The 27,162-nt window shown below is 63.0% G+C and overlaps 8 protein-coding genes across 8 annotated transcripts; 4 read left to right on the top strand and 4 right to left on the bottom strand.

Moving 5' to 3' along the window:
* Nucleotides 1-2,594: 2,594 nt before the first annotated feature.
* Nucleotides 2,595-4,911, top strand: Q8F55_008869 (uncharacterized protein; the record flags this gene model as incomplete). Its single annotated transcript, XM_069357250.1, has 8 exons — nt 2,595-2,602; nt 2,652-2,728; nt 2,769-2,874; nt 3,038-3,092; nt 3,157-3,207; nt 3,257-3,527; nt 3,567-3,676; nt 3,715-4,911. The coding sequence occupies 8 exons, from the start codon at nt 2,595-2,597 to the stop codon at nt 4,909-4,911; spliced, it is 1,875 nt and encodes a 624-aa protein (XP_069205187.1).
* A 147-nt stretch (nt 4,912-5,058) lies between these two features.
* Q8F55_008870 (uncharacterized protein) lies at nt 5,059-7,055 on the bottom strand (the record flags this gene model as incomplete). The annotated part of the gene is made up of 11 exons (XM_069357251.1): nt 5,059-5,735; nt 5,791-5,875; nt 5,912-6,021; nt 6,111-6,249; nt 6,287-6,332; nt 6,381-6,626; nt 6,677-6,697; nt 6,732-6,753; nt 6,800-6,894; nt 6,945-6,972; nt 7,010-7,055. 11 exons carry the CDS (start codon nt 7,053-7,055, stop codon nt 5,059-5,061), a joined length of 1,515 nt encoding a protein of 504 aa, XP_069205188.1.
* An 843-nt stretch (nt 7,056-7,898) lies between these two features.
* Nucleotides 7,899-9,467, top strand: ARP3 (Actin-related protein 3; the record flags this gene model as incomplete). The annotated part of the gene is made up of 6 exons (XM_069357252.1): nt 7,899-7,954; nt 8,040-8,249; nt 8,297-8,423; nt 8,461-8,650; nt 8,691-8,965; nt 9,003-9,467. 6 exons carry the CDS (start codon nt 7,899-7,901, stop codon nt 9,465-9,467), a joined length of 1,323 nt encoding a protein of 440 aa, XP_069205189.1.
* Nucleotides 9,468-10,121: 654 nt separating this feature from the next.
* Q8F55_008872 (uncharacterized protein) lies at nt 10,122-11,944 on the top strand (the record flags this gene model as incomplete). The annotated part of the gene is made up of 2 exons (XM_069357253.1): nt 10,122-10,351; nt 10,669-11,944. 2 exons carry the CDS (start codon nt 10,122-10,124, stop codon nt 11,942-11,944), a joined length of 1,506 nt encoding a protein of 501 aa, XP_069205190.1.
* A 403-nt stretch (nt 11,945-12,347) lies between these two features.
* Q8F55_008873 (uncharacterized protein) lies at nt 12,348-15,429 on the bottom strand (the record flags this gene model as incomplete). The annotated part of the gene is made up of 6 exons (XM_069357254.1): nt 12,348-14,659; nt 14,711-14,848; nt 14,897-15,023; nt 15,162-15,252; nt 15,306-15,313; nt 15,349-15,429. The coding sequence occupies 6 exons, from the start codon at nt 15,427-15,429 to the stop codon at nt 12,348-12,350; spliced, it is 2,757 nt and encodes a 918-aa protein (XP_069205191.1).
* Nucleotides 15,430-16,289: 860 nt separating this feature from the next.
* On the bottom strand, nt 16,290-18,521 carry Q8F55_008874 (uncharacterized protein; the record flags this gene model as incomplete). The annotated part of the gene is made up of 5 exons (XM_069357255.1): nt 16,290-16,453; nt 16,502-16,747; nt 16,802-17,050; nt 17,262-17,651; nt 17,744-18,521. 5 exons carry the CDS (start codon nt 18,519-18,521, stop codon nt 16,290-16,292), a joined length of 1,827 nt encoding a protein of 608 aa, XP_069205192.1.
* A 2,460-nt stretch (nt 18,522-20,981) lies between these two features.
* Q8F55_008875 (uncharacterized protein) lies at nt 20,982-23,246 on the bottom strand (the record flags this gene model as incomplete). Its single annotated transcript, XM_069357256.1, has 2 exons — nt 20,982-22,424; nt 22,479-23,246. 2 exons carry the CDS (start codon nt 23,244-23,246, stop codon nt 20,982-20,984), a joined length of 2,211 nt encoding a protein of 736 aa, XP_069205193.1.
* Nucleotides 23,247-24,301: 1,055 nt separating this feature from the next.
* Nucleotides 24,302-27,112, top strand: Q8F55_008876 (uncharacterized protein; the record flags this gene model as incomplete). The annotated part of the gene is made up of 11 exons (XM_069357257.1): nt 24,302-24,443; nt 24,493-24,785; nt 24,835-24,908; nt 24,949-25,059; nt 25,100-25,413; nt 25,452-25,847; nt 25,885-26,100; nt 26,140-26,302; nt 26,339-26,604; nt 26,641-27,023; nt 27,062-27,112. 11 exons carry the CDS (start codon nt 24,302-24,304, stop codon nt 27,110-27,112), a joined length of 2,409 nt encoding a protein of 802 aa, XP_069205194.1.
* Between the last annotated feature and the right edge of the window lie 50 nt (nt 27,113-27,162).

Genomic DNA, 27,162 nt, shown 5'->3' on the forward strand with positions numbered 1-27,162 from the left:
TTGTAGGCCTATGAGGGGTGTGAGGATGGTGATGGTCGGTATGAGCGCTCTGGCTGCACTGGCTGAAGCCACGACCACCTTCTCACTCGTCCTCGTCCATCGGGCCTCTCTCTCTCCTTCACCCCCATCTCGTCTCCTCCGCTTTGGGAGGATATGAAGATGGATTGTTGCATGAAATCACTTTACGTAAGGCAGCACATCCTAATGGTGTTTTCTTTGAATTAGTACCCACGGATTAGGCATTTATCTTGTCGGCGACGCGACGTGCTTCTCTTGGACCTCACAACAGTCACGTCTATGTCCTGCAACCCACCCCCAGGCTGCAGCCTGTTGATCTGGCCATGTACCGGCGTTGCCGGTTCTAACAGTGGTGTAAAGTGAGAAAGGGCATTGGGAATTGGGCGCACGGGTTGCACCTCGTTAGTAGTCGTTGGACTTTGTGGCCGCGGTTAGCACAAACATCACCCAAACCAACCACCACCACCACGGATCAACCCCGGATATTGCCTTCTGGCCTTCTGGCTCTGTGTCACTGCTCTGGGCCACTCTGGAATGCCCACCTTACCAAGCATGCCGCCCAAGCCTATAGCGTAAACTTGGGTCAACTTGATTGGTATGGATCTGGCAAATGACTTGATCGTGGTTGGGTTGGGGGGTTCCATATGGCGAGAAGCAAGGAAGGTGAGTGTGACCTGTGAAGGTAGTGAGTGACCCAGCTTGGTGCCAGATGACTGCAGTGGTCGTCGTTGTCAAGCATGTCAAGCCAAGCATGGTGGTGAGCATGTGACCTGCACGCGGCGCAGCGGAGCACGCCGCTGGGGGGTGAATGAGAGGCAAGGGAGAGTTGTGGAGCCTGCTAGCTCGACTGGCGCGGTGCCAGGCGACTGCGCATGCTCGTGGCTTGGCGGCGGCGCGGCGGCGCGGCGTCAGGCTTCGGGCGGTGTGGCGGGGGTGGTGTGTGGGAGGCTCGGCGTCGGCCAGGTGGGAAGGGAGGGGTGGATGCCGACGGTGCCGATAGACTTTGCTGGGTAGCGCCGTGCTTGCCAGTGGTGGGGAGGAGGCAGCGAGTCGTCGTCGTCGTCGTCGCCATTGTCCTAGTCGTCGTTGTTAGTGCAACATGGTCCAAGACGGACCTTGCCCTGGCTTCATCATGCAATTCAGGGGGGACGGCGCGATGCCATCAGGGAACGGGGGGGGGAGGCCGAGGTGGTGCATGCTGCGTGCTACTCGCCACCACGCACCACATGCGATCCGAGAGCCGGCAGAGGGGCACGCCGCGGCGGCGGCGGCGCCGGTGGCGAGCTGCACAAGCGTGGATGCCAGTGCATGTGGTATACAGAGATCTCGTTGCCCAGGCCTCGTCCGGCCGGCTTGGCTCGCTCGCATGCATTAGGCAGGCCGACGACGACTGACGGCAAGCTCGTAGGAGCACGAGACGCGCGCGACGCACTCTGCCTGCCGCCAGGCGCCAGCCAGGGCTTCTGCGCTCTCGGAATCGGACCTGGCGCACTCTTAGACTTTTGATCCGGCGGGCTAGCCAACAACCCTCCGCCGAGCCGCCCCCCCCCCGGCGCCGCCGCCGCCGCCCAGCCCTTTGGCTATTCCGGGGCAAAAGGCAAGGCAAGGAGAGGAGAGGCCGGAGAGGAGGAGCATCAGCGGCGGCAGCAGCAGTATCAGCCGCAGCCTGAGCCTGTACGCGGGAACGAGCGAGCCAGGCGAGCCGGCCGCCAGCCGCGAACCGCCAGAGCCACAGCCAAGTCGACCGAACACCACGAGGACTGTGCTTCTCATCCCACTCATCCTTGCGGCCGGCGCGCGACTCGACTCTCTCTTGACATCTATCTACAACACACACACACCACGGCGTTGTTGCTTTCTTCTCGCCGCCCTTGCCTCTTCCTTGTCACTCACCTCTTATCCAAACATTGCTCCACTGCATATTGCCCCTCGCATCGACCCATCGCACGCCCGCCTGGCTTGCCCCTTTGAAACGCCTCTGCCCGCTCCCGACTGTCCCCACCCCCCACCTTCGTCCACTACACACACGTCTTGCAACAACGGCCGACGGGCCGCAACACCGTCTCGTCTCTCCTCCAGCCTCGGCATCGTCAATGGCGACAGCGCCGCGCGGCGCCGACAATGTCGTTCATACTAACCGAGGCACATATCCGGGTGAGTAGATCATTGCACCATCGTCGCCCATCACAAACGCCGGTCACTCATGATCGCCCTCCCGTCACTCCCTACCCTTCCCTGCCTTCCCCCCTTGGGCGACTGCTAACCGCCGCCAGTTCAACCAGCGCATGTCTTCGGTCGCCGCTGGCGTGTCCATCGTATGCTGCCTCGCTGTCCTCGGCCTAGCCGCCTGGGCTTGGACGGTCCCGCGCGCCAGAGGCTGCCTTGACCGAATCAGCTTTCGCCTGCTGCTCTGGTCCTTGGGCTTTGAGATCATCTACGACGTCGTGTACATGACGGTATGCCTGTGGACGGTGAGTGCAGAAGCCATGCCACTCGGACGCGTCGCTTATGGAGGTTAGAGTCTCGCAGGCACCAACAGCGCGTGCAGCGCGGGCATCTACTTTATGATGGCGACAATGGGCGTGTAAGTGGGCCGAGGGATGCCAGCCGCCAGCCACCTAACACTGCAACAGGGTCAACTATCTCTGCACGTTCATCGCCATCAACCTCGCCGTGACGATCGTGTTTGGTCTCAACCCCATCATGCTCAGTGGGTGCTCGGGCTCCATGCTGTTTGCTGACCCCGCCAGAGCTCGAGCGGTGGTACGTCGCAATCTCCATTTTCATTGGCATGTTCGTCCCCATCATCCCAGCTGGGCTCGGCCATTTTGGCAAGGACCCCCTCCTTGGCGTCTGGTGAGTGTGCTTCAAGAGCCTCGAATCTCGATGGCGTCTGTGACTAGCCGCGCGCAACGAGCAGCAGCAGCAGCTTGTCTACAGTCCGTTCTTTGCGGCCGACGCCGCGCAATGCATCGTGGCGCACTCAAGCCATTGAGCCCGAGCGAGGCTGACGCCACAGCTGGATCCAAGCCAGCAACGACCGAGCCCGCATGAGAAATTTCGTGCTCGACCTGGTGAGTGCGCCTTCAAGTCGGAACGGCGCCGGCGGCCGGCGGCCATGGCACTGACCCCCGGCAGTATCTCTGGCAGTTGTTGTCGTGCGCGATCGCTTCAGTCGCGGTCATTGCGGTAAGTTTGCCTGGCGCACTCGATCCCTCGATACTAACCTGGCACACAGACCCTCGTCACACTGTTTATGCAGGGTCGCGCAACCTCTCGCGCTTTGTTCGGCGGCGATAGCATCAATCTCGATCTCAGTGACACATCGGCTGCCTCAGAACCAGCAAAGCCCCAGCGCGTAGGCTTGGTCGCACGCCTCTTTCGCCGGCGCCGTCACTCGCACCACCACGAGCGGACGTTTGGCCACCTCGAGGACAGGTTCATCCGCATTGCCATTCGCATCTCTGGCTATCCCATCACGCTGATCATCGTCAATGGTATCATCAGCGGTAAGCCGCCACGAGGCCGTCCAGCTGCTAACCCAACAGTTGCCGACCTCTACATGTCCAAGGTGGGCGGTGTCCACAGTCGAAGTGTGTACGGGCTCTACGTCCTCTACTACTTCCTGTATGGCGGGCGAGGAATCTTCTTTGTCTTTGTAGGTCAAACTCCTCTCCCCGGCGCTGACTTGCCCAGGTCAGTGTATTCATCGACCCTTGCCTTATGCGCGGACTCCGAGCCGCTTGGGAAGTGAAGCGGGAAGCACGCAGGTCGGTCCGATACGATGTCGAGAAGAGCAGCAAGGACGACTTCCCCTCTTCCGAGGCTCCAGGCATCCAAACACCATACGCAACCATGCAGGACGGTTCCCAGGCCCAGCAGCACACTCTGGACCTCAGCGGGCTCCAGATGTCGCCAAAGGCTCATCCGTCAAGCTTGGGTCAGGATTCCACGACCGTCGCGTCCTCTCACCTACCAGGTGGACGGCCCCGTGCGGCATCGGACGGCTCGATGGACGTCCTCCAAGCACTCTTCCTCTCGGGCCCTCCAGAGGACGTGCGACAGACGTATCGTGCAACAGAGTGGCACGCAGGAGACGTTGGTGACCCCGGAACCGTTTCCTACGGAGGCGAGTCGCGACGGGGCTCAAGGAGGTTATCCGGACCCATCAAGCGTTTCCTTCGGCGCGCGAGCAAGGTCAGCAGCAACCAAACGGAGGCCCCTTCTTCCGAGGCAGGGGAGAAGGCGACAGAGGAAGGCTTATATGTCGACGACAACAAGACGCCAAGACCGACTTCACCCCAAAGTATCGTCGTCGCCCTCCCGGCAGGCCCAGTGAGCCCGCAGGCTGCGCAGTTCGCGCAGAGCTTTGAGCCACCGACGCCTCAGTTCACGACAACTTTTGCTGGTGTTCCTGCCGACGCCATGCCCGACTGGCTTGATGACCACGCTCATGATGTCGTGGCCCCCGACGCATTAGAAGCTGCGGCCGCCGTTGCCGAGCTTGAGCGTGTGGTGGCTCCTCTCGAGAACCACACGGCAGCGTCCGCCGGTTCACCACTAGCGAAGCTCGCACGCATCGATGACGCCTCGCGCAAGCTCACTCGCGTGGAAGAGCGTGTTGGCTCGAGGACCCCAAGCACAGCATCAGGAACGCCTCATCTCAGTCGTGCGGCGTCACGCAACGAGTCTACTCCTGCCGAGCGCAGGTCTGCCTCTCTTGCATCGCGCCGCGCCTCACTACGTCTCGGCCCTGGCTACCTAAGAAGAGATTCTCTTGGCAACGGACCCGGAAGCCCACTGGGCGGCACGCATGAAGAGCGGCGCCAGCGCCGCGAACGTGCTCGCGAGATTGCCGAGAAGCTCTACGAGGAGATCGAGGCTCAGCTTTAACTTATGGACAATTCAACGGGTACCTCCTAATCCATACACGCGACTGTCTGTGCATGTGTTGTACACTCTTTTAGAAGTAAATTTGGGATAATGGCATATCATCACGTTCGTCAAACTAGCTACATGAAGGAGAGGAAAGGTCTATATCTACTTCTTGAACTCGTCACGGCCACGGGCGTCGGTCTTGGTCCAGATGGAGATGCTCTCAGCGGGCGACTTGAACTCGGCAAAGCCGTCGTCGCCAATCGTCACCTCGCCCTGGGACCAGCCAAGAACATCGGACCACTTCTCGCCGGCGTGCTCCTTGCCGACGTCGATGCGCTTGGTGCCCTCCTCGGTGCCGTTGCAGAGAACAGCGACCAGGCCGTCGTGGCAGTCGTCGCCCTTGCGGTGCCACGCGATGCAGTTGGCGTGGTCCCAGTAGTCGGCCTGCTCGCCGTAGGCGAAGAGCTTGCGCGCGCGGATAATGTCCTCGAGCTGCGCGACACCCGGCTGCGGGTTGTCGCCGCCGCAGCCGTACAGGTCGCCGTAGAAGACACACGGGTATCCGTCGGGGCGGAGGAGGATGAGCGCGTAGGCAAGCGGCTTGAACCACGCGGGGACCCAGTTCTCCAGCGACTGCCCGACCTGAGTGTCGTGGTTGTCCACGAGGGTGACGGCGTCAATGGGGCGCGACTGCACGAGCGTGTTGTCAAAGATCTTGCGCAGGTCATAGCCCGCCTTGGCGTCGCCAGCCTCCTTGAAGTTGCCCTGCAGAGGCGTGTCGAAAACGGAGAACTGGGTGCCCAGGCCGTTGAGGTACTTGTCGAGGGCTGGAACCGAATCTGCCGTGTGTCAGTTCGGGCTTTAACAGGCGCTTTGTGCAGGCGGCCGACCTACCCTTCCAGAACTCGCCGACACAGAACGCCTTGGCCTTGCCCTCCGACGATCGAATGTGCTTCACAAAGTCTCCGATGAACTCGCGCTGCGGCGTCAGCTGGCGCCACCGCGGCGCACTCACCGAGATGTGCTTGACGGCGTCAAAGCGGAAGCCAAAGGCGCCCGTCTCCTTGAGCACCCAGTCGCCCCACTTGAAGAGGTCGGATGAGACATCAGGGTGAGCGTGGTCAACTAGATCTGTTAGCACGAGCCAAGATTAGTACGAACTGTCCGCCTGGTTGTGTCAACGGTGCGTGCTAAGTCAAGAGTTTTCGTAGCACTCACAAACATGAGGTAGTCGTAGTTTGCGTTCTCGCCGTCGACGTCGTCTGCCCACGTCTTGCCGTCGCCCTGGATCTTATAGATGGCCTTGGTGTCCGTCTTGGCATCGTAGTCGACACCGGTGAAGTGGTTGTAGTCCTGGGTCGTCAATCACAGCTCTCAAACGACGTCGTACCCATTTGAAAGCGGAGTTCTTGTCCCCACGGCCGGGGAACGTGAACCTGGAGGTCAGGTCCGGCAAGCTTAAAGGTGTGGGAGACCCAACTCACTTGGTCCAGCCCTCGATGTTGTGCATGTCACCGACGGTCTTGGTACGGTCGTTGCGGTCGACCATGGTCGCGAGGAACTCCTCCTTGTCGTCGGCGCCAGCCTTGTGGTTGAGCACGGCATCGATGTAGGTGATGATGTCGTGCTCCTTGGCGACCTTGATGGCCTCGATGAGCTCCTCCTTGGTGCCCCAGTGAGTCGCCTTGCCGCCTTTGGCGTCAAACTCGCCCAGGTCCCAGAGGTCGTAGCTGTGTGTGTCAGGAGGGGGCGGGGGGGAAGATGAGGCGGGCGTACTCACATGTCGTAGCCGGTTCCGTCCCTTGCGGTCAGCAGGCTCACTCGGGGGAACATACTGGTTCGAGCCCTTGGTGGGAGCTGGCGAGTCAGCTGGGAAAGATGCAACGCGCTACAGCACACTCACGCGGAATCCAGGCGGCGGTAATGCCCATCGACTCGAGACGGGGGGCTTCCTCCTTGTAGTGGTTCCAGTGCTTGCCGCCGCCGGGGGCGTACCACCTGCGCTGGTGTGAGCGGGGTCGCAGGTTGGCCAACGACGAGCGACCTACTCGAAGAACTGGATCATGGTGAAGTTGTCTGTCGAGTGAGCTAGGCGAAGACGGATGTAGCTCACCCTTGTGGCCTTCGCCACGACGGCCGCGATCAGCGTCAGAAGCCATGGTGCTGTGGATGAGAGAGTGAGTGAGGAGTTGAGAGGAGGAAGATGAGGAAGGTGATGAATCGAGGGCGTATCCCTTTTATTGACGGAGGGGCAGCCTTTCCGCACGTTTATCAGTCCGATGTGATGCCTGCCCACCTTCCGGCGGCACTGGCCGAGAGCAGCTTGCTTGCGGCTTGCTTGGCTCGCTTGCTCGCTGTAAAATGCGACTTTTGAAACGAATCACTCGGCGTCATTGAAAAACGCGCGACGCGATTGTAATGCACGCTGGGCCGCCGCTTTGTGACGTCAGCGGCAATCCCTTTGGCCTTTGGACCCTCAGTGATGGGAATCTAGTTAGGGCAAGTGGTCGATGCCGACAGTGACTCCACAACGGTACCACATGCTGCTTGCTCGTCGACGCTCGACTGCGCCTCGGCACTTGACGGCACCCGGGACAGGGATGAGGGGCGAGACGAGCGTCGCGGCCCGCGGGTCAGATGGGACGACGATGTCATCAAGAGTGCAGAGCGAAGAGCGCGCGGTTGGGGATCACGATGGTTCACTTCGGATCGACGGTGCAACGGTCCGTTGCCTCCACCATCTCGCGTGAAAACCACGTGAGCCTGACACTGACACCGCTTTGACCCGGTGTCACCCTCACGCTACCTGGCCGAACGCCGTCACCACTCTCCCACTCCCTCGTCACCGCTCGCTCGCTGGCACACCCACCACCACGTCCACCTTCCTCGGTCGTCGTCGTCACAGTCCAACTCGACTTCTCCCATCCACACTTCCGACCGCTTCCAGCCTTACCCCACGCCGACACCGCATACCCCCGACCGGCTCACAACTCTCGGCCAGGATGTCGCGCCTCCCGCCCCTCGTCATCGACAATGGTACGGGCTACACCAAGATGGGGTGAGTGGGACCGGCGCTTGCGTGTCCGAGCTGCGAATCCGCAGCGACGGCGGGCGGAGGATGGACACACGCTAACACACCACAGCTTCGCAGGCAACTCGGAGCCCTCGTTCGTGTTCCCCACCGTGATCGCGACGCACCAGACGTCGGGCGGCTCGAGCTCGTCCTCCAACGCCGCTCCCCGTGGCGGCCGCGCCCCTCCCCCCGTGGCCGGTAAGCCCAGCCATCTCGCCTCCAAGCGCGGCATTGAGGACCTCGACTTTTACATTGGTGACGAAGCGGTCGCCAACTCGAAGTGAGTGGAGTTGGCCCGGCCAGACGTGAGCAACTCTAATCCCGCAGGACCTACTCCCTCCACTACCCCATCCGCCACGGTATGATCGACAACTGGGACCAGATGGAGCGCTTCTGGGAGCAGTCCATCTTCAAGTACCTCCGTGCCGAGCCCGAGGACCACTACGTGTTGCTTGTGGGTGCACTCTGCGGTGCTGTGGCTGACCCACCAGACCGAGCCTCCTCTCAACCCGCCTGAGAACCGTGAGAACACTGCCGAGATCATGTTCGAGTCGTTCAACGTGGCCGGTCTGTACATTGCCGTGCAGGCCGTGCTCGCGCTCGCCGCATCGTGGACATCGTCCAAGGTCGCCGAGCGCACACTGACCGGTGTCGTCATTGACTCTGGAGATGGTGTCACGCGTGAGTTGGGAGTTGGCTTGCACAGTCTGACGCCCTTCAGACACCATCCCCGTTGCCGAAGGCTACGTTATCGGCTCGTCCATCAAGCACATCCCCATCGCTGGTCGCGACATCACCTACTTTGTCCAGCAGCTCCTCCGTGACCGTGGAGAAAGCGCCCAGATCCCTCCTGAGGACCAGCTCCGCGTCGCTGAGAAGATCAAGGAGGACTACACCTATGTGTGCCAGGACATTGTCAAGGAGTTTAAGAAGTACGACACGGACCCGTACCGTTACTTTGCCCGCTTCGCCGGCGAGCACAGCGTCACTGGAAGGGTGAGTGGTGGCCATGTGGATTCGTCTGACTGTTCAGAAATACGACCTCGATGTCGGCTACGAGCGCTTCCTTGCCCCCGAAATCTTCTTCAACCCCGAGATCTACTCGTCCGACTTCTTGACGCCTCTCCCCGAGGTCGTCGACACTGTCATCCAGACGTCGCCCATTGACGTGCGTCGTGGACTGTACAAGAACATTGTGCTGTCTGGTGGTTCGACCATGTTCAAGGACTTTGGCAAGCGCCTGCAGCGTGACGTCAAGAACATTGTCGACGGCCGTATTGCCGGCAGCGAGGAGCGCTCTGGCTCATTGATGAAGTCGTCTGGCGTCGAGGTCAACGTCATTAGCCACAAGAGGCAGCGCTACGCCGTGTGGTACGGTGGTTCGCTCATGGCGTCTACGCCAGAGTTCTACAACGTGTCGCACTCGCGCGCCGACTACGAGGAGTATGGCCCGTCGTTGGTTCGCCGCTTCTCCGTCTTTGGCAGCGCCACGGGATAAGGGGGGTTGTAACTGCATAGAGACTAGGGAATGCCATGCAGTGGAAGTTGTGCTGAATGGTGCGGAGCGAGCAAGCAGCGCGAGTGAGGCAGCGCGTGCATACTGGCTGCCATGGGCAGCCCTGCAGGATGCTTGTGAACGACCGCGTCGAGGTCCACGTTGCGGTCACACGCGCTGGCGCGTTGGATACGTACGCGCCGGGAGGGAGGTACTGCAGCCACCGGCGTCGATCTGCCGGATGCGTCTGTCGCAGCAGCGAGTGTTGCTTGTGCAGCTGGCTGCCTTCTTGCCAGCCCCGGCGTGTCTAGAACATTGGCCAATTGCGGCTGATCGTGCTTGGAATGGCACATGGACATTGATTCGTCAGGTGGATCACTCGTCTCGCCTGCCGGCTCGCCCGCGCGCCCGCCCGCCAGCCGCACTCTACGTCATTACACTCCCACTGCCACTCACTGCCTCCTGCCCCACCCACTCGCCAATAACGAACAAGGGACTGGAGCGTTCCATCCACTCCAACCCTCTTATCCCATCGCGCCGGCCACCCCGAGTCGGCAACCACAGCATCCAGCGACAGCGACGCCAGCGAGCGCCCGCAACGAAACACAAGGGCCGCCCGGTCCCACCCAACCGGCCCTCTAGCCCCCCCACGCAGCCATGGCCCCGAGCCAGCGCCATCCGACCTTCACGACGCCGGTCAAGCACCGCCGGCGCAGCTCGACGGCGACGAGCGCCGAGATCGCCAGCATCGTCGTGCGCGGCCGCCCGTCGGCGCGCAGGCTGAGCAACCTCGCCACCCCGCAGCGGGTTGCACAGCGCTCGTTTGCTGAGCGGGTGCTCGACCGGCCCCAGCTCGCCGTCGGCGCGTTGATCACCGCGCTGTTTCTGTAAGTGGGCGTGTGGGCTTGGATGGGGGGGGGGGGGGTAGAGCAGCTGGAGGGGCGGGTGTGACGGCCCATCTCGGCGGCGAGCTGGGCTGGGTCCGTGGCTCCGGCTCGCTCGTGCGGCAGGTGGGTGGGCGGGCGACCCATCTGCGAGCGGCGGCGGCGGAGGGCTCAGCTGCCCCAGCCCATCCTCTACGTGGTCGTTGTCGCCGAGTCGAGATCCCACTGCACCCCCACTGTGACTGGCCTTGCCACCCCCCGGTACCCCCCCTGCTCCTACCCCTCGCGCTCGCTGCGCTCGCGCTCCGCTGACAGCCCAGCCTCGGCACCGTCCTCGCCGTCTACTTCGACACGGCCCTCTCCACCTCGCTCGTCCACCACGTCCACAACCACGCCCCCGAGCGCATCGCCTACTTTGCCCGCAAGGGCAACGTCCTCAACCAGCTGTTCGTCAAGAAAGCCTGGGCGTGGACCGCCTCCATCCTCCTCCTCCACCTGTGGGCGTCGCCCGCGCCGCTCGCGCCGAGCTCGCGGCTCAACCCGCAGCTCGTGGCCTCGGTCGGCCGGTCGCGCGGCCAGCGCCTCGCCGCCATCGTGCTCGGCTCGCTCGCGTGGATCACCTTCACGTCGTGGTTCTTTGGCGCCGGCCTCGGCGACCGCATCATCGCCAGCACGGGCGGTGCCTGCGCCGTCCCCCTGCCTCCCGGGCTCGACCCCGGCGCAGTCGAGCACCTCCTCCCGCCCGGGTACGAGACCCCCATCATCCTCCACGGCGCGATCACCCACGACAAGTGGGGCCACGCCAATGTCCGCGGCCACATCCACGCCTCGAGCCACGGCGGCGCGGCAGACTCGCGCCCCGCCAGAGTCTACCTCCCCCTCCCGCACGCCTTCTGCTCGCACCGCCTGCCGCTGTCCCCGAACACGCACCCAGACCTCTACTCGCTGCTCGCTGAAGTCGGCGAGGGCTACACCGTCCCGCGCCCACGGTGGAGCGGCGGGTTCGACATCTCGGGGCACGCGTTCCTGCTGACGCTCGGCGCCGTGCTGCTGGCCAGCGAGCTCGCGCCCAGCTGGCGCGAGGTCGTCTCGCCGCGGATCGGCGCCGAGCAGCCAGCGGGGGTCAAGGGGCTCGTGTACCGCGCCTCGACGGCGGCCGGCACCGTCCTCGTCGGCATCTGGGTGTGGATGCTGCTCATGACGGCCGTCTACTTCCACGACCCAGACGAGAAGCTCGCCGGGCTCGCGCTGGGCCTGGCTACCGCCGTCGTTATCAACGTCCTCGTCCCGCGCACCGTCCCCGGCCCCGTCATCGAGTTCAAGGTGCGCGGGCCACAACGCCGCCCGTCGCCGCGCATCGTGTCCGACTCTGACGAGAACGCGGCGCGGCGCGAGGCGTCCGTGTCTGGCTCGGGCCAGTCGACGGCCATTTCGATCGACACGTCGGTCGCGTCGGCGACGACGGCCCGCGGCCCGGCCTCGGCCGTGTCAGTCACGTCAGTCACGTCGGACACGTCCGTCTTCATCACGAGCCCCGAGAGCGCGGCCCCAGAGCTCCCGCCTGTGAATAATGTGCTGCACGCAAAGTCCGAGTAAACGAGCATGCAACGAGTCTTGATGAGGGTGGGGGGGGGGGGAGTGGCTGGCGACGACGTAGGAGACTGACGCGACGTGCCCGCTGTCTCGGGCAGGTGGTAATGGTCTCGCCGACAGGGGCAGCTCGAGTCTGCAGCCAGTGCGGTGCGGGCCAGGCTTTGCTCAGAGTGACGAGATCGTCGGCTGCGCTTGCGGCGCGCGTGTACAGCGCGTGAGGGATCGAGGTTCGAACCTGGCATTGCATGTGTGTAGGTGAGTGCCAGTGCGAGGGCGACCGTTTGACAAGTACAAATACGCTGCCCCCCCACCCACACCCCACCTTGTCAGATCGTTCATACATTAAGCCAAACTAGATACTATTAAGGCCGCACACCGGCCCAAGGGTATAACAACAACGCGCCTACTAGAACAAGCTCGACTGCTGGCGCTGGGGCTGGAACGCGCCGGCCTGGTTTTGGCCCGCAAAGGGCGAGTTGGCGCCAAACGGCCCAGACTGGGGGAAGGCGCCGAACGGCGCGGCGCCGCCGGGAGCGCCGGGGGCGCCGGTACCCGCGGCGCCGACCTGGATCGACTGCCGGAACGGGTTCGAGCCCGTGTTCTGGGCCTGCAGCGGCGCGGGCTGCGGCTGGCTGCTGAGCAGGCTCTGGCCGAACGACGACGTCGGCTGGAAGCCGGTCCGCTGGGGCGTGATCGAGCCCGGCGCCGCGGCGAACGGCGCGCCAGCAGCCGGTGCCGTGCCCGTCGGTGTGGAGGCCGAACCAAACGCCGCGAACAGCGCCTGGCCCTGCGACCCACCAGTGCCCGTGGGAGCCAGGGCCTGGGCACCCGCCGCCGGCGGAAGCGGGCCGTTGGGCGAGGCCGGCGACGGCTCGCCAGAGAGCGGGGGCAGAGACTCCATGAGCGACGAACCAAAGTTGGAAGTCGGCTTGAACGGCTTGACAGAGCTACCGCCAAAGCCGGTGCGCTGGGGCTGGAGGAAGCCGGTGCTCTGAGGCTGCAGCGCGCCGGGCGAGGTGGCGCCGCCGTTGGCAGCCCCGCCGACGCTGAGCGAACCAAACTGCGACATGAAGTCGTTACCCGGCGCCTCGGGCTTGGCGAATGCCGAGGCAATGTCCGACATTGCAGTCGACGTGCCGTTTGTTTTTGCGGTGCCTCCGACGGGGGCAAAGGGGTCCCACAGGTCGGCTGTCGGCGCGGTCGGCTGAGCGGCGGGCGCCGCCCCTGTTGGAGCAGTCGGTGTGAGGCCGCCGGCCTGGGCGAACTGCTGGTTCCACTGGTGCTGTGCCAGCTCGTTCATTGACGGAGCCTTGGGCTGAGGGGGAGGAGCCGGTTTTGGGATACCACCGGGCGGAGCGAAGGGGTTCCTTGAGCCCGTCGCCTGCGGTTGCAGGAGGCTCGTCGCCTTCTGCGGGGTTGAGCGACTGCTGTCCTGAACTGGCGAAGGGGTCGAGGTGAACTGCTGGGCAAATGGCGCGGCGGGCTGAGTGAGGGGTGCGCTGGCCGGACCTTGGGCGGAAAAGTTGGTCTGCACGGACAATGTAGGTTGGCGGTTGAGGGTAGAGCCGGCACTGATCGAGTTCTGGCGGAAGGGGTTGCCGCCAGTCGTCTGAGGCTGGAGGAACCCAGTCGGCTGCTGCTGGAGCTGGCCGAATGGTCCCGCCTCTCCGATGGCCGCCAGCTGGGGACCGGCCAGGGGGAATGTCGACTGTCTCTGAGGCTGCTGCGGGAAGGCACCAGTCGGGGCGGGCTGAAGGAACCCTGTAGCCTGAGGCTGCATGAAGGGCGAGGCAAACTGCTGCTGCTGCTGAGGGAAGCCAGTGGCCTGGGGCTGCACGAAACCGGTTGGCTGGGCGAACATTGTCGACTGGCGGAAGGGGTTGTGACCCGTCGTCTGGGCCTGGAGAGGCGCAGTGCCAACGAATCCGAACTGCCCAGTGGGCTGCTGCAGCATGCCGAACTGTGCCATCTGCTGCTGCTGGAGCTGCTGCTGCTGGAATTGCTGCTGTTGGAACTGCTGCTGCTGAAGCAGGAGGGGGTTGACGCCCGCTGGGGCGGCCGCAGGACCGCCAAAGATTGTGGGCTGGGCCTCGGGCTGGATCGAGTCGAGGAAGTCCTGGATCTTCTGCTGGGCCGCGGGGGCAGTGCCGGTCGAGCTCGAAGCCGCTGCGTTGGACGACGACGCGGCTGGCGTGTCCTCCGTCTTGGCCGTGGCCTTGGCGGCCGATGCGGCACCCGAGGCGCCGTCCTTGCGCCCCTCGACGACGCCGAGCGACTTTTTGTACTCTGCACGGTTCTGCTCAAAGTTGGGGTCGTTGAGGTACTCGTCGAGGGCCTTGACCAGCGATGTCGGCGCATGCTTGAGATTTGGCACAGGGACATTCACAATGTTGTTCAGACGGCGAGCGATAGCGAGGTAGTCGACAATCTTGTCCGTCTGGTTGATGAAGCTTTTGTAGATCTCAAACGACTCGGTCGCGTCAATCTTGGACATCTCAAAGTAGTGCTCGAGGATGTTGCAGACGCCCTCGTTGCCGGCCTGGAAGAGGACCAGGAGGTCCTTGACTAGCAGGCGGTATGCGAGCACAGTGTTCTCGTCGCGGAGGTCGTCGTCGTAGAACTTGCATCGGATGAGCGCGTTGAGAATCGTCTGAATCTGCGCAACCTCGCGCAGCAGGCCCTTCTCGACGGGCAGGTGCCGCAGGTGGCGCGCCTTGGCTGTGCCGAGTCAGCGGTGCTGGGCGCTCGCACCGGATAGCTCCAACTCACAGCTGGCGCTCAAACCCGTGCTCCGCTTGTTGCTCTCGTTCTGGAGGCTGACCATGTCGTGCTTGCGGTCCTTGAAGGCGCGGATCCGCGCGTCGAGGTAGCCCGCATACGCGCGGAGGCTTCCCGGCGGGCGGTAGCCTGAGACGCCTGTCAGCCCGCTGCGGATCTCGTACGCCAACTACGCACCCTCAAAGTTCTGGTCCGAGACTGAGCTGAGGCGGAGCACGCTCGTGGTGGCCAGGTGGCGGAGGAGGACGTCGGTCGAGCCGGCACGGATCATCTGGTGCAGCGTGAGGAGCGCCTTGAAGACGATCTGGTGGTGTCAGCGGTGGGCGCGTACGACTGCGGGGCTGAGCGGTCCGCGATGGGGCAGGCTCCGGCGACTGCTCTCCGCCTGCCTACCTGCCCGCTCGCAAGACCAGCTCTGATCCCCATCGCACCGCGCACGTACCACAGGGTTGTTGTCCCGCAGCCGTTCAGCCAAGGCGCGCGTGATCTCGTGCAGCGGCGCATCGTCAGAGTACGTCGCCGCGATGAGCGCGCTGGGGGGTCAGTACGTCGTCGCGGGGTCGCTCCACGGCGAGCGCCGACTCACTCGAGATACTGCACAGTCAGCACGGCAACACTCCGCAACGCACCTTGGCCTTGGGCGGAGCATTCTTGGGCTTGCACGCCAGCTTTACAATCTTCTCGTAGTCGTGTCCTGCAGTCTTGGGCATGGCTGCGGTGTGCGCTCGGCGTCGGCGTGGTCAGTGGTCAGGTGGTGCCTTTTCAGCAAGCCGACGTCGACAATGCTCGCTCGGTCGGGGGGTGGCACGTGTGCCGGTGCGAGGGGGATGCGGCGGTCTCGCTAGTCGGAATGCAGGCTGCGAGTTCGTGACAGCAGCAGCGAGGCAAGGCAAGGCGCGATGCAGAGGGCCGGGCGCTGGAGGTGCCAGGCGAGCAAGGCGCAGGCGGGACAGGCAGAGGGCTGGCGGGCGGGCGGCGCTGGAGGCGGCGCTGGCGGTGGTGTGCCTTGGAGTTTTGACTGCGACGCTGCAGAGCAGATTGGCCTGCCGTGGTGATGTTGCTGTGCCCGGCGGTTTGTGCGATGGACAGACTGCGGTGCGATGGATGGAGGATGGCAGTGAGGTCGTGATGATGATGATGATGATGATGATGATGCTTGGAGAGGGGGTCAGGTCGAGCAGCGGCAGGCAGGCCTGGCATGGCACAGTCGCTCGCTCGCTCGCTCCTCCTGTTGGCCAAGTCTTCAGGGAAGGCGTCTGGCAGCGACGAGCGACAGGGGCTTGAAATGACAAAGTCCGTCATTCACCACGTGGAAAGCTGAGCGGGGCCACAACCAACCATCACATCCATCCCCCAACCCAAAGATCTATCTCTATACATCCTCGCTGCTGCTATCAAAACAATGACAAGGCGACATGACGCGCCACTCGGCCTCATCACTGCTAGGTAATCGATACTGGTACACTTGGAGACCAGGGGCGAGCGAGCGAGCGAACAAGCGCCCAACTCACGCCCCACTCACCCCCGCTCCAATCATTAAGAGGCAACTAATCCCACAGTCTTGCAGTCATCACCCTGCCACGTTCCAAGGTCGTTCAATTGCTCCAGGCAATGGGGGACACCGTTCAGGTGCGTGTGTGGCCAGCGCGGCCCAGGTGCAGTAGTCCCTCTTGCGACCCGCCTTTTCGTAGATGAAGTCGACAAGACCCAAAGGGTAGCCATGGCTCCAATGGTCTGGCGTCTGTCAGCCAACCACCCCTTTGAGCTCATCACCCCACTCACCGTTCCAAAACCTGAGCACAGGGATGCGAAGCACCACGTCGTTCCACTTCCACCAGCGGACCGAGTAACCCGTTCGGACGTCGGGGTTCATCAAGATGCGCGGAGGACGCTCCGGGCTGCTGTAAAGACGGTGCAGGTCGAGCGAGAACAAGAAGCACTCCGAGTGGTCGCACGCGTCGACGCCAGAGATGCGGAACTGGATCGGAGAGGGCAGAGGAGGCGACATCCTTCCACCGACATAGGTCGCTGGGAGCGTCAGCAAGCGAAACGGCTAGCGTGGCACCTGCCCCCACGACCCACCATTGTCGACCATCTTCCAGCCACGCTTAGCCAGGCTGGGGCTGGCGGTATGTTCACTTGCCGACGTCTCAGCCTGCTTGTAGAGGTATGGGCCTGCGGGGAAGGCAACCATGCCGTTCCAGCAGGCCGCCACCTCGACCGGCGCGTTCTGACGCAGGCGCGCGACACTGACGGGGTCCTTGACATACGGCCAGAAGGTCCTCATCGGTGTCCCGCAGATGTCGCGAGCGACCCAGGTGTCATACAGTCCTGGAGGGCGTCAGCAACGCACGGCGGCGCTGATAAGGCGACACCATAGTGCCCGGCGGGCAACAGCGGCGAATTACAGCACGGATGGTTTTGGCCGCCGAGTGGGCAGATCAACAATGGATCGACCACGTCATCGGCCCACCATGACGAGATGTTTATCAAGTCGTGTTGACTCCCACACTTCTTCTCATCTGCACTCATCTGCACTCACCAGCACCGTTGAAATCCATCCCACACGCGAGATCGTACCCGTCCTCGCCGGGTTTCCCATCCAGCGACGTTGTCAACAGTCTCACCGCGCTCTGCCACGAGAAAAAGATGTCGTTGAGGAAGACGATCTTTGTGAACTCGTGGTAGTCGGGCAAGCGAAGCTCGGCATCGCTACTCTGCAGCGGCTCGATGGCCTTGTTCCTCGCGGCGGAGAGGAAGCCGATACGCTCTGGCGACGTGCCGTACGCCCACCAGCGCGGTGTCTTTTCCGAGATGACGCGGTTGGAGACACCAAGGTGAGTAAGACGCGTCGCGAGACTGGCCAGCAGCTCGGGCGTCTTGTCCTTGGAGTTGGACTCGTATATCGACACGAATGTATTGCTTGGGCCAACTGCGGCGGGTCAGCACCGCACCGCCTCTTGGCTTGGCAGGTTGGATTTCGGCCGCGGTTCGCGCAGCGACCTGCCCACCGCCAACACTCACGATGCTCGGCAAGCTTGACGACCTGGTCCAACCACTGGGGCACGAGGTCCTCGTTGTTGTACAGGTTTGCGGCGATAAAGTACTTGCCTGCCGGGGCACCGAGGTCACGGGCCAAAGGCGGCAACTCTTGGAGCGGCGGGAGCAGCCCGAGCGAGAGGCAGAACAGGACAAACGTGGACAATACGAGCAGGAACGAGTACTGGGCCGTCGACCAACGCGGGAGGGCCTTTGCGAGCGCCTTGGGGCTGCAGCTCCCGCGCCATACGACGAGGGCCAACGCAAAGACGATGCGCAGGACGCTGATCTGGGTCCAAGCTGTGATGCCGACGAAAATAGCGGCAAAGGCGTGGACCGTCGTTGGGAACGGGAAGGCGACGAGTAACGCCACAAACGTTGCGACCGACAAGAGGGCGACAAAGATGAGGACGGGGTCGCGGCGGGCGAGCCAGGGCCGGGGCCGTCCTCCGGCCGACGATCCCGCCGACGAGCCTGACGGCGAGCGGAGGTGGAGGCGCGGATGTGGCTCGCCGTCGACGGCGAGGTACTGGCCACTGGGGCTGCGCGCGTACGCGGCCGGGTGGAGCAGCTTTGCCTCGAGCGTGCTCAAGGCTGTGCCGTCGTCTTCGTCGTCGTCGGCCAGCGATTCCTCGGACGGGCGGGATGTCGACGCGTCAGAGGAGAATGGGGACGGGGGAATGGGGAGGTAGTGGCCGACGGTGGCGAGCGACGCCGACCCGCGGCGAGCCCAGTTGGACGAGACTGCGGTGAAGTAGCCCATGGTGGGGGGAGGGGGGTGGAGGCGGTGGGGGCTCGCGCGTGCGTCCGGGCTTTAAGGGCGCGCCGGCGTCGAGGGGGCCGGACTTAAGGCGATGTGGCCGGCGTGTACTGGCCGACAAAACACGGGACAGAGAGAGGAGTGAGGAGGGTAGAGTGTAGAGAAGCAAGTCGAAGAGAGTGGTGTGTGCGGTGGTCGAGCTCGGGTGGGTGTGCGCACGGGCCGCACGTCGGCGTCGGGTCGGCGAAGGGGTGGGGGCGGTCGAGTGTCGAGTGTCGGCGGTGCCAGTCGGTGGCGGCTGAGCAGAGAGTCGCTGTCGCGGCCGTCACAGTCGCCAATGTTGTTATTGCAGCTAGGGCTCGCGGTAGCGCTGTCGGTCGCGCGCGATTCCGGGCGTCGGTCGTGGAGGAGATGAACGAGCAGTCAGTGTCGCAGTGTCGCAGTCTAGGGAAATTGTGGCGCTGGGGGGAGGGGGAGGGGAAACGACGGCGGCGAGAATGACAACAAGAAGTACGGGCCAGCGGGCGCCGTATGCATGCTGCTGCTGCGACAGCCAGCTGCGTGCATCGCTGCACGTCGTCGTCGAACCCAGCCGGCGCGCGCACCCCTCCCCGTCGTACCCCCGACCCAGCGTCCCCTCTGATTGCGGTGCACGACGCTCGACGCCTCTCGGGTTTATCAAACGTGTCTGAGCCTGGCAGAGGCACGGCGCGGCGCGACGGCGGCGGCAGCGGCGCGACAGGTGCCAAGTCTGCGCGCGCCTGGATCTGTCTCGCTCTGCCCCCCTCGCTCACTTTTCGCCTTGGCGTGCGTGCTCGCTGTCCATTCCTACTGCCGGCGAGCGAGCCAGCCCACCCCATGCCATGCCGCGGGCCGCCTGCCTGCGAGCTTGCGCCAAGGCCCGAGCCGGCCGCTATTCCAGGCAGCGACCTGTTATTTTGTGACGCTGCGCGCATTACGCTGGCCGGCGCGGCGCAGCGGCCCAAGTACACGACGTCACGTCACCCCGGCCTCGTCTGGCGGGGCGGGGCCTGACGTGCGCACCATGACAGCGAGTGCATACATGCGTGCAGCGGAGCGCCAGCGCCGCTGCCCCAAGCCCGGCGCCCACTATTGTCCTGCATGTCCTGACAGGGCCGGCGAGGATTCGGAAGCGTCGCGCCGGCTGCGGATGGATGGATCGAGCAGAAAATAATTCGCGCAGGCGGCAGCCGGTAGCGACTAGGGTGGGGGGTGGCAGGTGGCGTTGCGCCTGGCGCCGTCTCGCTCCTCGCTCGCTATTGCCTCCTCGCTCGCCGTCGGCACCGCCCCGCCCCGCCGCCGCGCCGAGGCAAGAAGCCGAGCGGGGCCGAGGGCCGAAGTGTGTGCGCAACATCGCTGCGTCGTACAGCTGCGAGCCGATTCCGACAGCTGCGGCGGGAAGACAGCTGCAGCATCGCGCCTATCGCACCGCCGCGGGGCGGAGCCGTGCCGCCAGCCGCCAGCCCACCTGCACCCGCCGCTGGTCTCAGCGTAGCTCCGTTTCGCGCCCAACCTCAGCCGTGTCGCAAACACCGTCGCGCGTCCCCCATCCCCCATCCCTCGGGCCACGGCCCACCGCCGCTGCACGCGGCCATCGAGCCCGCCCGTGTCGCCGCCCGTGTCGGCGCAGCCCGATCGCCGAGGCGGGGGCTGCTCGGCGGCCGGCGTCCGAGGGCCGCGCGGCGACGGTCAGCGCGCTGTCGTCGCGGGCCCGGGGGAGGGGGTTCCGAACGCTCGGTGAACCCGCTCGCGGGTGGGGAACGAACAAAAGCGCAGAGCAAACGCGCAAACATGCCCGCCCCTCCCCACGCCTCCCCACGCGGCGACTGCTGCCCCGAGACTCGTGGGGCACCGCCGGCGCCCGGCCAAGCGAGCGCGCAGCGCCGCGTTGTGTGTGCGTGTGCGGGTGGGTGCGTGTGTGCGCGTGCTGTGTGCGTGCGCTGTAGCTGCTCGACGGAGAGCTTCTGCCGCCCGACCTGAGATGTGCTGCTGCCGCCGGTCCGCGCCGCCACCATGCCACACCGGCGCTCACTTGGCCGACACACACTCGACCCACTCGACCCACCTTGCTGGCCGTCACACACCATACGCCGGCCAGCTTCCCCCCGCCAAGACAGCTCCACACCGACCAGCCCGACGACATTCCGCGACACTCTGCTGCGCAACACCGCCTCCCCCGCCCCCCGCCCCACAGTGGCACAACGATGCATGACACAGTGCGGACACACTAAAGTACAGTGGCGAGTGGGTATCCTCGTACAAGCTTGTTTTAGGCTACGGTAACAGGAGCTCACGAGCTGGCCCGCATTTTGGAGCATGTTGGATGGATGCTGGATGTATGGGGTGTGGCGAAAGACCAGCTCGTGATTGCACAGATTGGATGGACGTTGAAACCCGGAGGAGAGGAGAAAGAAAATCGAAAGAGCAATGGCACAGGTGCGCTCAGGTGCCGTCAAACGTCACCTGCAGATCGCCCAGGTTGGCCACGGCTACCAGCGCAGAGGTGCCGCCTTCTGGTTGGGACTGAACCATCTTCGGCGTCAGTGTCGAGGCCTGCTGGGGGAAGCCCCAATACACGGCACCCGTCACAATAGTCGTCGACGACGCAGTTGTGGTCGAGTTGATGCCGTGGCTCGCAAAGAACGTGTCGTCCGACACGTCGAGGTCACCCTGGACAAGGAAGCGAGTGCGTCCAAGGTGTGCAGGGTCCTCGAGCTGGGCGGAAGGTAAAGGAGGGGGCAGTCGCACACTACCCCACACGTTGGCAGCCGCAAACGGCCCGACAAAGTTGGGGTGCATTGCCACATCGACCATGCCCGACTGCGAGGCGACGAGCGCTTGTAAGGCTGTCGTCGGAGGGTGGTGAAGATAGGCAACAAAGATGAAGCCCGCCTTGGTGATAAACGTCGTGTTGATCGCATGTGTAGGTGGAGCAATATTGGCAGCCTCCTCCATCTGAGCCGGGGTCGGGTAGGGGTGGAAGCCTGTCGCTGGGAAGTTGGTTGAATGTGACAGACCACGGCGTTTGGGACCCGGAAGGTCGGTTGCCAGCGTTGTAGAGTTGTCATCAGTTACAGCAGGATCGTTGAGCAGGATATTGGCGAAGATGGTTCCGCTCGTCGAGTTGATCATGAGCGACGATGAGATGTTGAACGTGCCTTGAACGGTGCCCTCGGCGCCATAGATGTTGAGAGTATTGGCTTCGAGGTAGTCGGCGACGACCGCACCACCGCGGCAGTGAGCCGTGACGCCAAAGGTGCCAAAGGAAGCAACGTCCTGGAGGTCGCCAACACGCGTGGCCATTGCAGTCAGATCGAGGCTGACTTTTGGCAGATAGGCATATTTAGGAGTCGTTGTGTTGAGGACTGATGGCGGGACGCGTACAATAACATGGAACGCTGGTGTCCGCAGAGGGTCAAGGAGACCAGGGATGTCGGCGCCGCCATCGGTTCGAAGAGGCGTGTAGATTCCGACACCCGTCGAGCCGTCGTCGCGGTCCAGCTGGCAGACATTGACGATGTGTGTCAAGTTGAGGCCAACTGCAATACGCGCAATGACGTCGACCTGGATAAAGCCCTCTGTACCGCCCATGACGACTGCCGGAGGCGACTTGGAACCCACAAACTCGATGGTTCCGCTCGCCGCAAGGCCCCGAGCAATGAAGTAGAGGTCATTTGGGAGAGCCAAGACCGTGTCGTTGATGGTGTCCAGGGGGTAGGTGAAGGTGGTGATGTAGTTTTCAAAGAAAGGCGAAGCAAGGTTGGCTAACTGTGAGACTGTTGCCGAGTCGTTCAGAGGCAAAAAGTCGTTGCAGTTGGACGGCGTGCCGTCGGCAGGTGCAGGTCCATCTCTGTCGCCGACGTACGTCAAGTTGAGATCCGGCATCTACGTCAACAGTCAGCATGCAGATCTCATGCCGAGCATCGCCTATCGACTCACCTGCCATGACGCATTGGGGGGCCCTCCTTTGTCGTACCATGGCCGGTACCCTGGTGGCCGCTTGTGCTTGTACTTCGCTGCCCAAGCGGTGCTGAAGCCGACGACCAAGCCGATCGTGAGGACCAGGAGTGTAGCTAGGACGATCGAGCCGGCAATGATCCACTTGCGATGCTTGTGCCATATTTCAACGACTTCTGGGGCGACGGGGACACTCGGAAGGGATGGGACAGGGATACCACAGATCCTGCGCTTCCGACGGCGTGTGTATATCAAACCCTCCCAAGTCTTGGTTGACTGGTCGCTGATGGACACACTCGCCGCTGTCGGGCTGGCTGTTACTGCCCTACTCGACGTTGGCCTCCTCGACGTCAACAGGTCGGGGTACGGCGCAAGGCCTGATGAAGAACCAGACGAGCCCGAGGCTTGAGATGACGGTCGAACGAAGACCGACGCCCGCGGGCGGCTTTGCTGCTGAGGTGCCCCGAAGATGCGCGAGGTGCTGGCCTCTGCCGCAGTCGTGTTCTCTTCCTCCTGGCGTGTGCGAACGCGCCGTCCTTCGTAGGGTGGGAGCGTCTCTTGCCACGCACCAAGGTCCTCCTCCGAGTACGCGCCGTACGGGTACGTGGCGAGGACTGTCGGCGCAGACGACGGGTGGTAGACGGCATCTGGGGGCAGAGGCACGTCTACCAATCTCAGGTCCTCGTCGAGGACCGACGCCGTCTCGGCGAAGAGGTTGGGGTCCTTTTCCGGGTCGGGCGGGATGATCATGGCGACGACGTGTTCCTCGCGACGGCGCGGGGCGGGGCGGTGCGATGAAAAGGCGGCAACCGGCGGACGAGATGATCAAGGTGTGGGAGTGGGTGTATTACAAGGTGATACTATGTACGAGCCATTGCCTTTTGTCGATGCAGCAGCAGCAGGCAGACGCGTAGTTGTCGACGACCAAACGAGGCGAGGTTGAACGCGGTGCGATGCAGTAGTAGGAGTTGCAGTCTGTGGGTTGGACAGGGAAGGTTGACCAAGGGGGCGTTGGTTGACAAAGGCGGGAGGCGGCGGGTGGCTCAAAAGTCCCTGTTGTTCGGTCGACGGTGAATGAGCGAGGGCTACTTGTCGTCGTCGGGTCGGTCGAGCGAGGTGGCCGTAAAGTCGAATGGAATGGAATGGGGGGGATGCGTAAGAATGAATGCAAGGAAGAGATGCGCGTCGTGGTGCGGGTTGAGAGGATGAAACAGTGGGTGTGGGTAAGAAGAGGAGTGCGTGTGGTGTGGGGTGGGAGAGTTGCAATCCTTCCTTCCTTGCCTTGCTTGGGTGAGCACCGACGGCGGGCAGGCAGCCGGTGGGCGGCGGCGGCGGGCGGCGGCGCTGGGCTGGGTGGGCACAATAGGAACATGCGAGGGGGGGGGGCTTGTGCGGTGGAAAGCCGGCCAGCCGGCCGCGCCGGCCGGCGGGGCAGGCGGGCAGCCATCACTCTACTCACTCACCGTGTGCTGTGCGGCGCGCAACGTCTGAGGGCGTATAGCGGGATCAAAAGTCGCTTAAAAAACCGTCCACTTTTGGATCTATTATGCCTATTAAGATTTACAGTCCCGCTTTAGGCGGCACAAGCGCACTGGCGGGCGACTGAAAGGGGGTCATCCACGTGACTTATGTCCGTATCACTCTAAATGACGTGTGACATGCACGAATGCTACCATCACGTCACGTCCACCTCCACTCTGTGGCGAGTGCTTGCTCCTTGTATCGGGCACACCCGTCCTGCAATCTCGACGCTCCTCTTATCGCAACGCTGGACCTGGCTGACCACGAGCGAAAGACGGCCCACCATGGCCACCCTCATCTCCCTGCCCAGCAGGTCAGACGCGTTCAAAGACTACAAGCCCAGCAGGAATGCCCACACCAGCATCCTGACCGGCACGGCCTCGGCCGCCACCACCGAGAGCAAGGTCATCCGCCTCAACCTCACCCGTGGGTATAACGAGACGGAATGACGGGTCCACCCACTAAGGCGACACAGAATCCCGGCCCCCGCTCAAGGACTCGGACGAGGTCGACAAGCTCAACGCGTCCGTCCCGCTCGTGCTAGCGGGCAAGCCCACCGCGCTGTCGTTCCACGAGATTGTAGCGTCGTGCCGCCGCGTCGTCCTCAACCCCCAGGTGGACGTTGCCAAGATCTACAACCACATCGTCGACGAACTGCAAAAGTATGTCGACCGTATAGCGCGAGAGTGCCGCGGAGCTATCATGGGGCGTGATGGCAACTGGCTCGACAGACTCGTCGATGTGTGGGACCTGTATGATCGCCGTGTGGTGAGTATTGTGTGATTCCTTCCTCGCCGACCCGCCTAACGCTTCCAAGGGTCTATTGGCATCACTGTTTGTCTACCTTGACCGTGTGTACGCGCCTGAGCGTAGCGACCGCCTCCCAATCTCGTGAGTACCAGCATTGCCGCTACCCCCTAACAATGCCCAGCGAGAAGGCCAAGGAACTCTTCTGCGCCACCATCTGGAACAACCCACTCCTGTTTGAGAAGACGCGCGATGATATCCTCGCATGGGCTACTGCAGAGCGCGAATCTGACAGGTGGGTTTCAGTCTTTCCTCGAGTGGATCTAACCCGCCAGCGAGAACGCTCCGGCGCGTTACGCCGTCATGGCAGTCGTCACCCTGGCCAAGCACCTCGGCGTTTTCGAGACCATCTCCAAGCCGTACATCGAGCTCACTCGCGCCCACTACGAAACTCTGGCTGGGACGCACGCAGCTAACGTCGAGTCAGGCTCGTTCACGGGCACTGAATACGTGTCATGGGCTCTGGCCAAGGAGGAGGAAGAACGCCAGCGAGCCGATGGCGTGCTGTCGGCAGACGTCGCTGAGCAAGTTGTCGAACTTGCCCGGCATGAGGCGGGAGAGAAGGTGGCGCATGCCATTGTCCAGCAAGGTGAGATACTGCAAAGTGGACAACGCCTGATCACGCAGCGCTTGACGAGGCAATGTACAGAGACTCGACCGATGCTCTCAGCAAACTATACAAGTTCTGCATCGAGGCAACGGCCTTCAAGGACTTCTCCAAGGCTCTACAGGGCCATATCGACACGCGCATTCGCAAGGTCATCTCGGACCCTAAGAATGACCCTCAGATGATTGAGAGCACATTGAGACTGAAGCGGTTCGTCGACACTGCGGTTGCCGCGCTGTTCTCAGCGCCGCCGAAGCCCATCCAGGCAACCAACGACGATGACGAGCTCATGGACATTGACGCACCGTCTGTTGATGTCCTGGCGCACAACAGGCGCCTCGAGCTCGAGGAGTCGGTTCGCGCCGGCTTCAAGTCGGGCTTGGGCAGCCGCCAGAACGCCCCAGCCGAGTGGATTGGTAGGTGACCATTTCCTCCAGAATGCTAACCTATCAGCCAAGCACCTCGATGCTGCCATGCGCAAGGGCCAGGGCTCTGGTACCGAAGCAGAGTTCAACACTCTACTCGACGAGATCATTGCGCTCATCGGCTTCACCAAGGACAAGGACGTGTTCCGTGCTTTCTATACCACAGGTCTGGCCAAGCGCATCCTGCTCAACAAGAGCGCGAGTGACGACCTCGAGCGCAACATGATTGTCAAGCTGCAAAATGGTGGGTGACCAGCGAGTGTCAGTGACCTAACCCGCGCAGAGATGGGCGACGAGTTCACGTCTGGAGACGTCATGATGAAGGACCTTCAAGTGTCCGAGTCCCTGGCCAAGGCTTACCAGTCTGCGCGAGTCAAGAATCCCACCCAATACAAGGACTCGCTCGACTTTACCGCCAACGTGCTCACCGAGTCTGCCTGGCCTTCGTGAGTCAATGCTGTGTAACGCCGCTAACTCCACAGCTACCCCCTGCTCAAGGACGGCTGGGACTTTAAGCTGACGGCCGGACTGCAGGCGTCGATCGACGCCTTCTCGGCGTGGTACGCAACTCAGCACTCGAACCGACAGCTGTCGTGGCGCCACCAACTCGGCACTGTCACGCTGACCGCGCGATTCGACAGCGGCAAGTACGAGATCGGCGTAAGCCTGTTCCAGGCCATCGTTATGCTGCAGTTCAACGAGGCGGATGTGTTTGACTTCAGTGAACTAAAGACGCGGACGGGCATTGGTGGGTTCATCCCCTAGACCGGAGCTAACCCGCCAGAATCATCGGAACTGGTTCGAACTCTGCAGTCGCTTGCTCTCGGCCGCAAGGGAACCCGTGTTCTGCTCAAGCGACCGGCCGGGAAAGAGGTCGAGCCGACGGACAAGTTTGCGATCAACAAGGCGTTCTCGAGCGAGCGGATCAAGTTCAAGATCAACCAGATCCAGCAGGACCTCTCGGTTGAGGAGTCGCGCAAGACGAACGAGCAGGTGGCGATTGACCGTGTCTCGGTGCTGGAAGCGACGATTGTCCGCATCATGAAGGCCAAGAAGAAGATGACGCTTACGCTGCTCATCGACAATGTGGTTGGCGACGTGTCGAAGCGCTTCCCGCCGGACGTGCGCGAGATCAAGAAGCGGGTGGAGAGTTTGATCGAGCGCGAGGTGGGTGGCGGTGTGAGTAGCCTATGCTGACGCCGCAGTTCCTTCAACGCGAGGAAGGCGACCGCAATACGCTGCACTACCTTGCGTAGAGCGAAGCCAACGCAACACGCTGCGCTACCCTGCGTAGATACGCCCCCTA

Source organism: Vanrija albida, assembly GCF_041260175.1.
Source record: "Vanrija albida strain AlHP1 chromosome Unknown contig_7, whole genome shotgun sequence".
NCBI lineage: Eukaryota > Fungi > Basidiomycota > Tremellomycetes > Trichosporonales > Trichosporonaceae > Vanrija > Vanrija albida.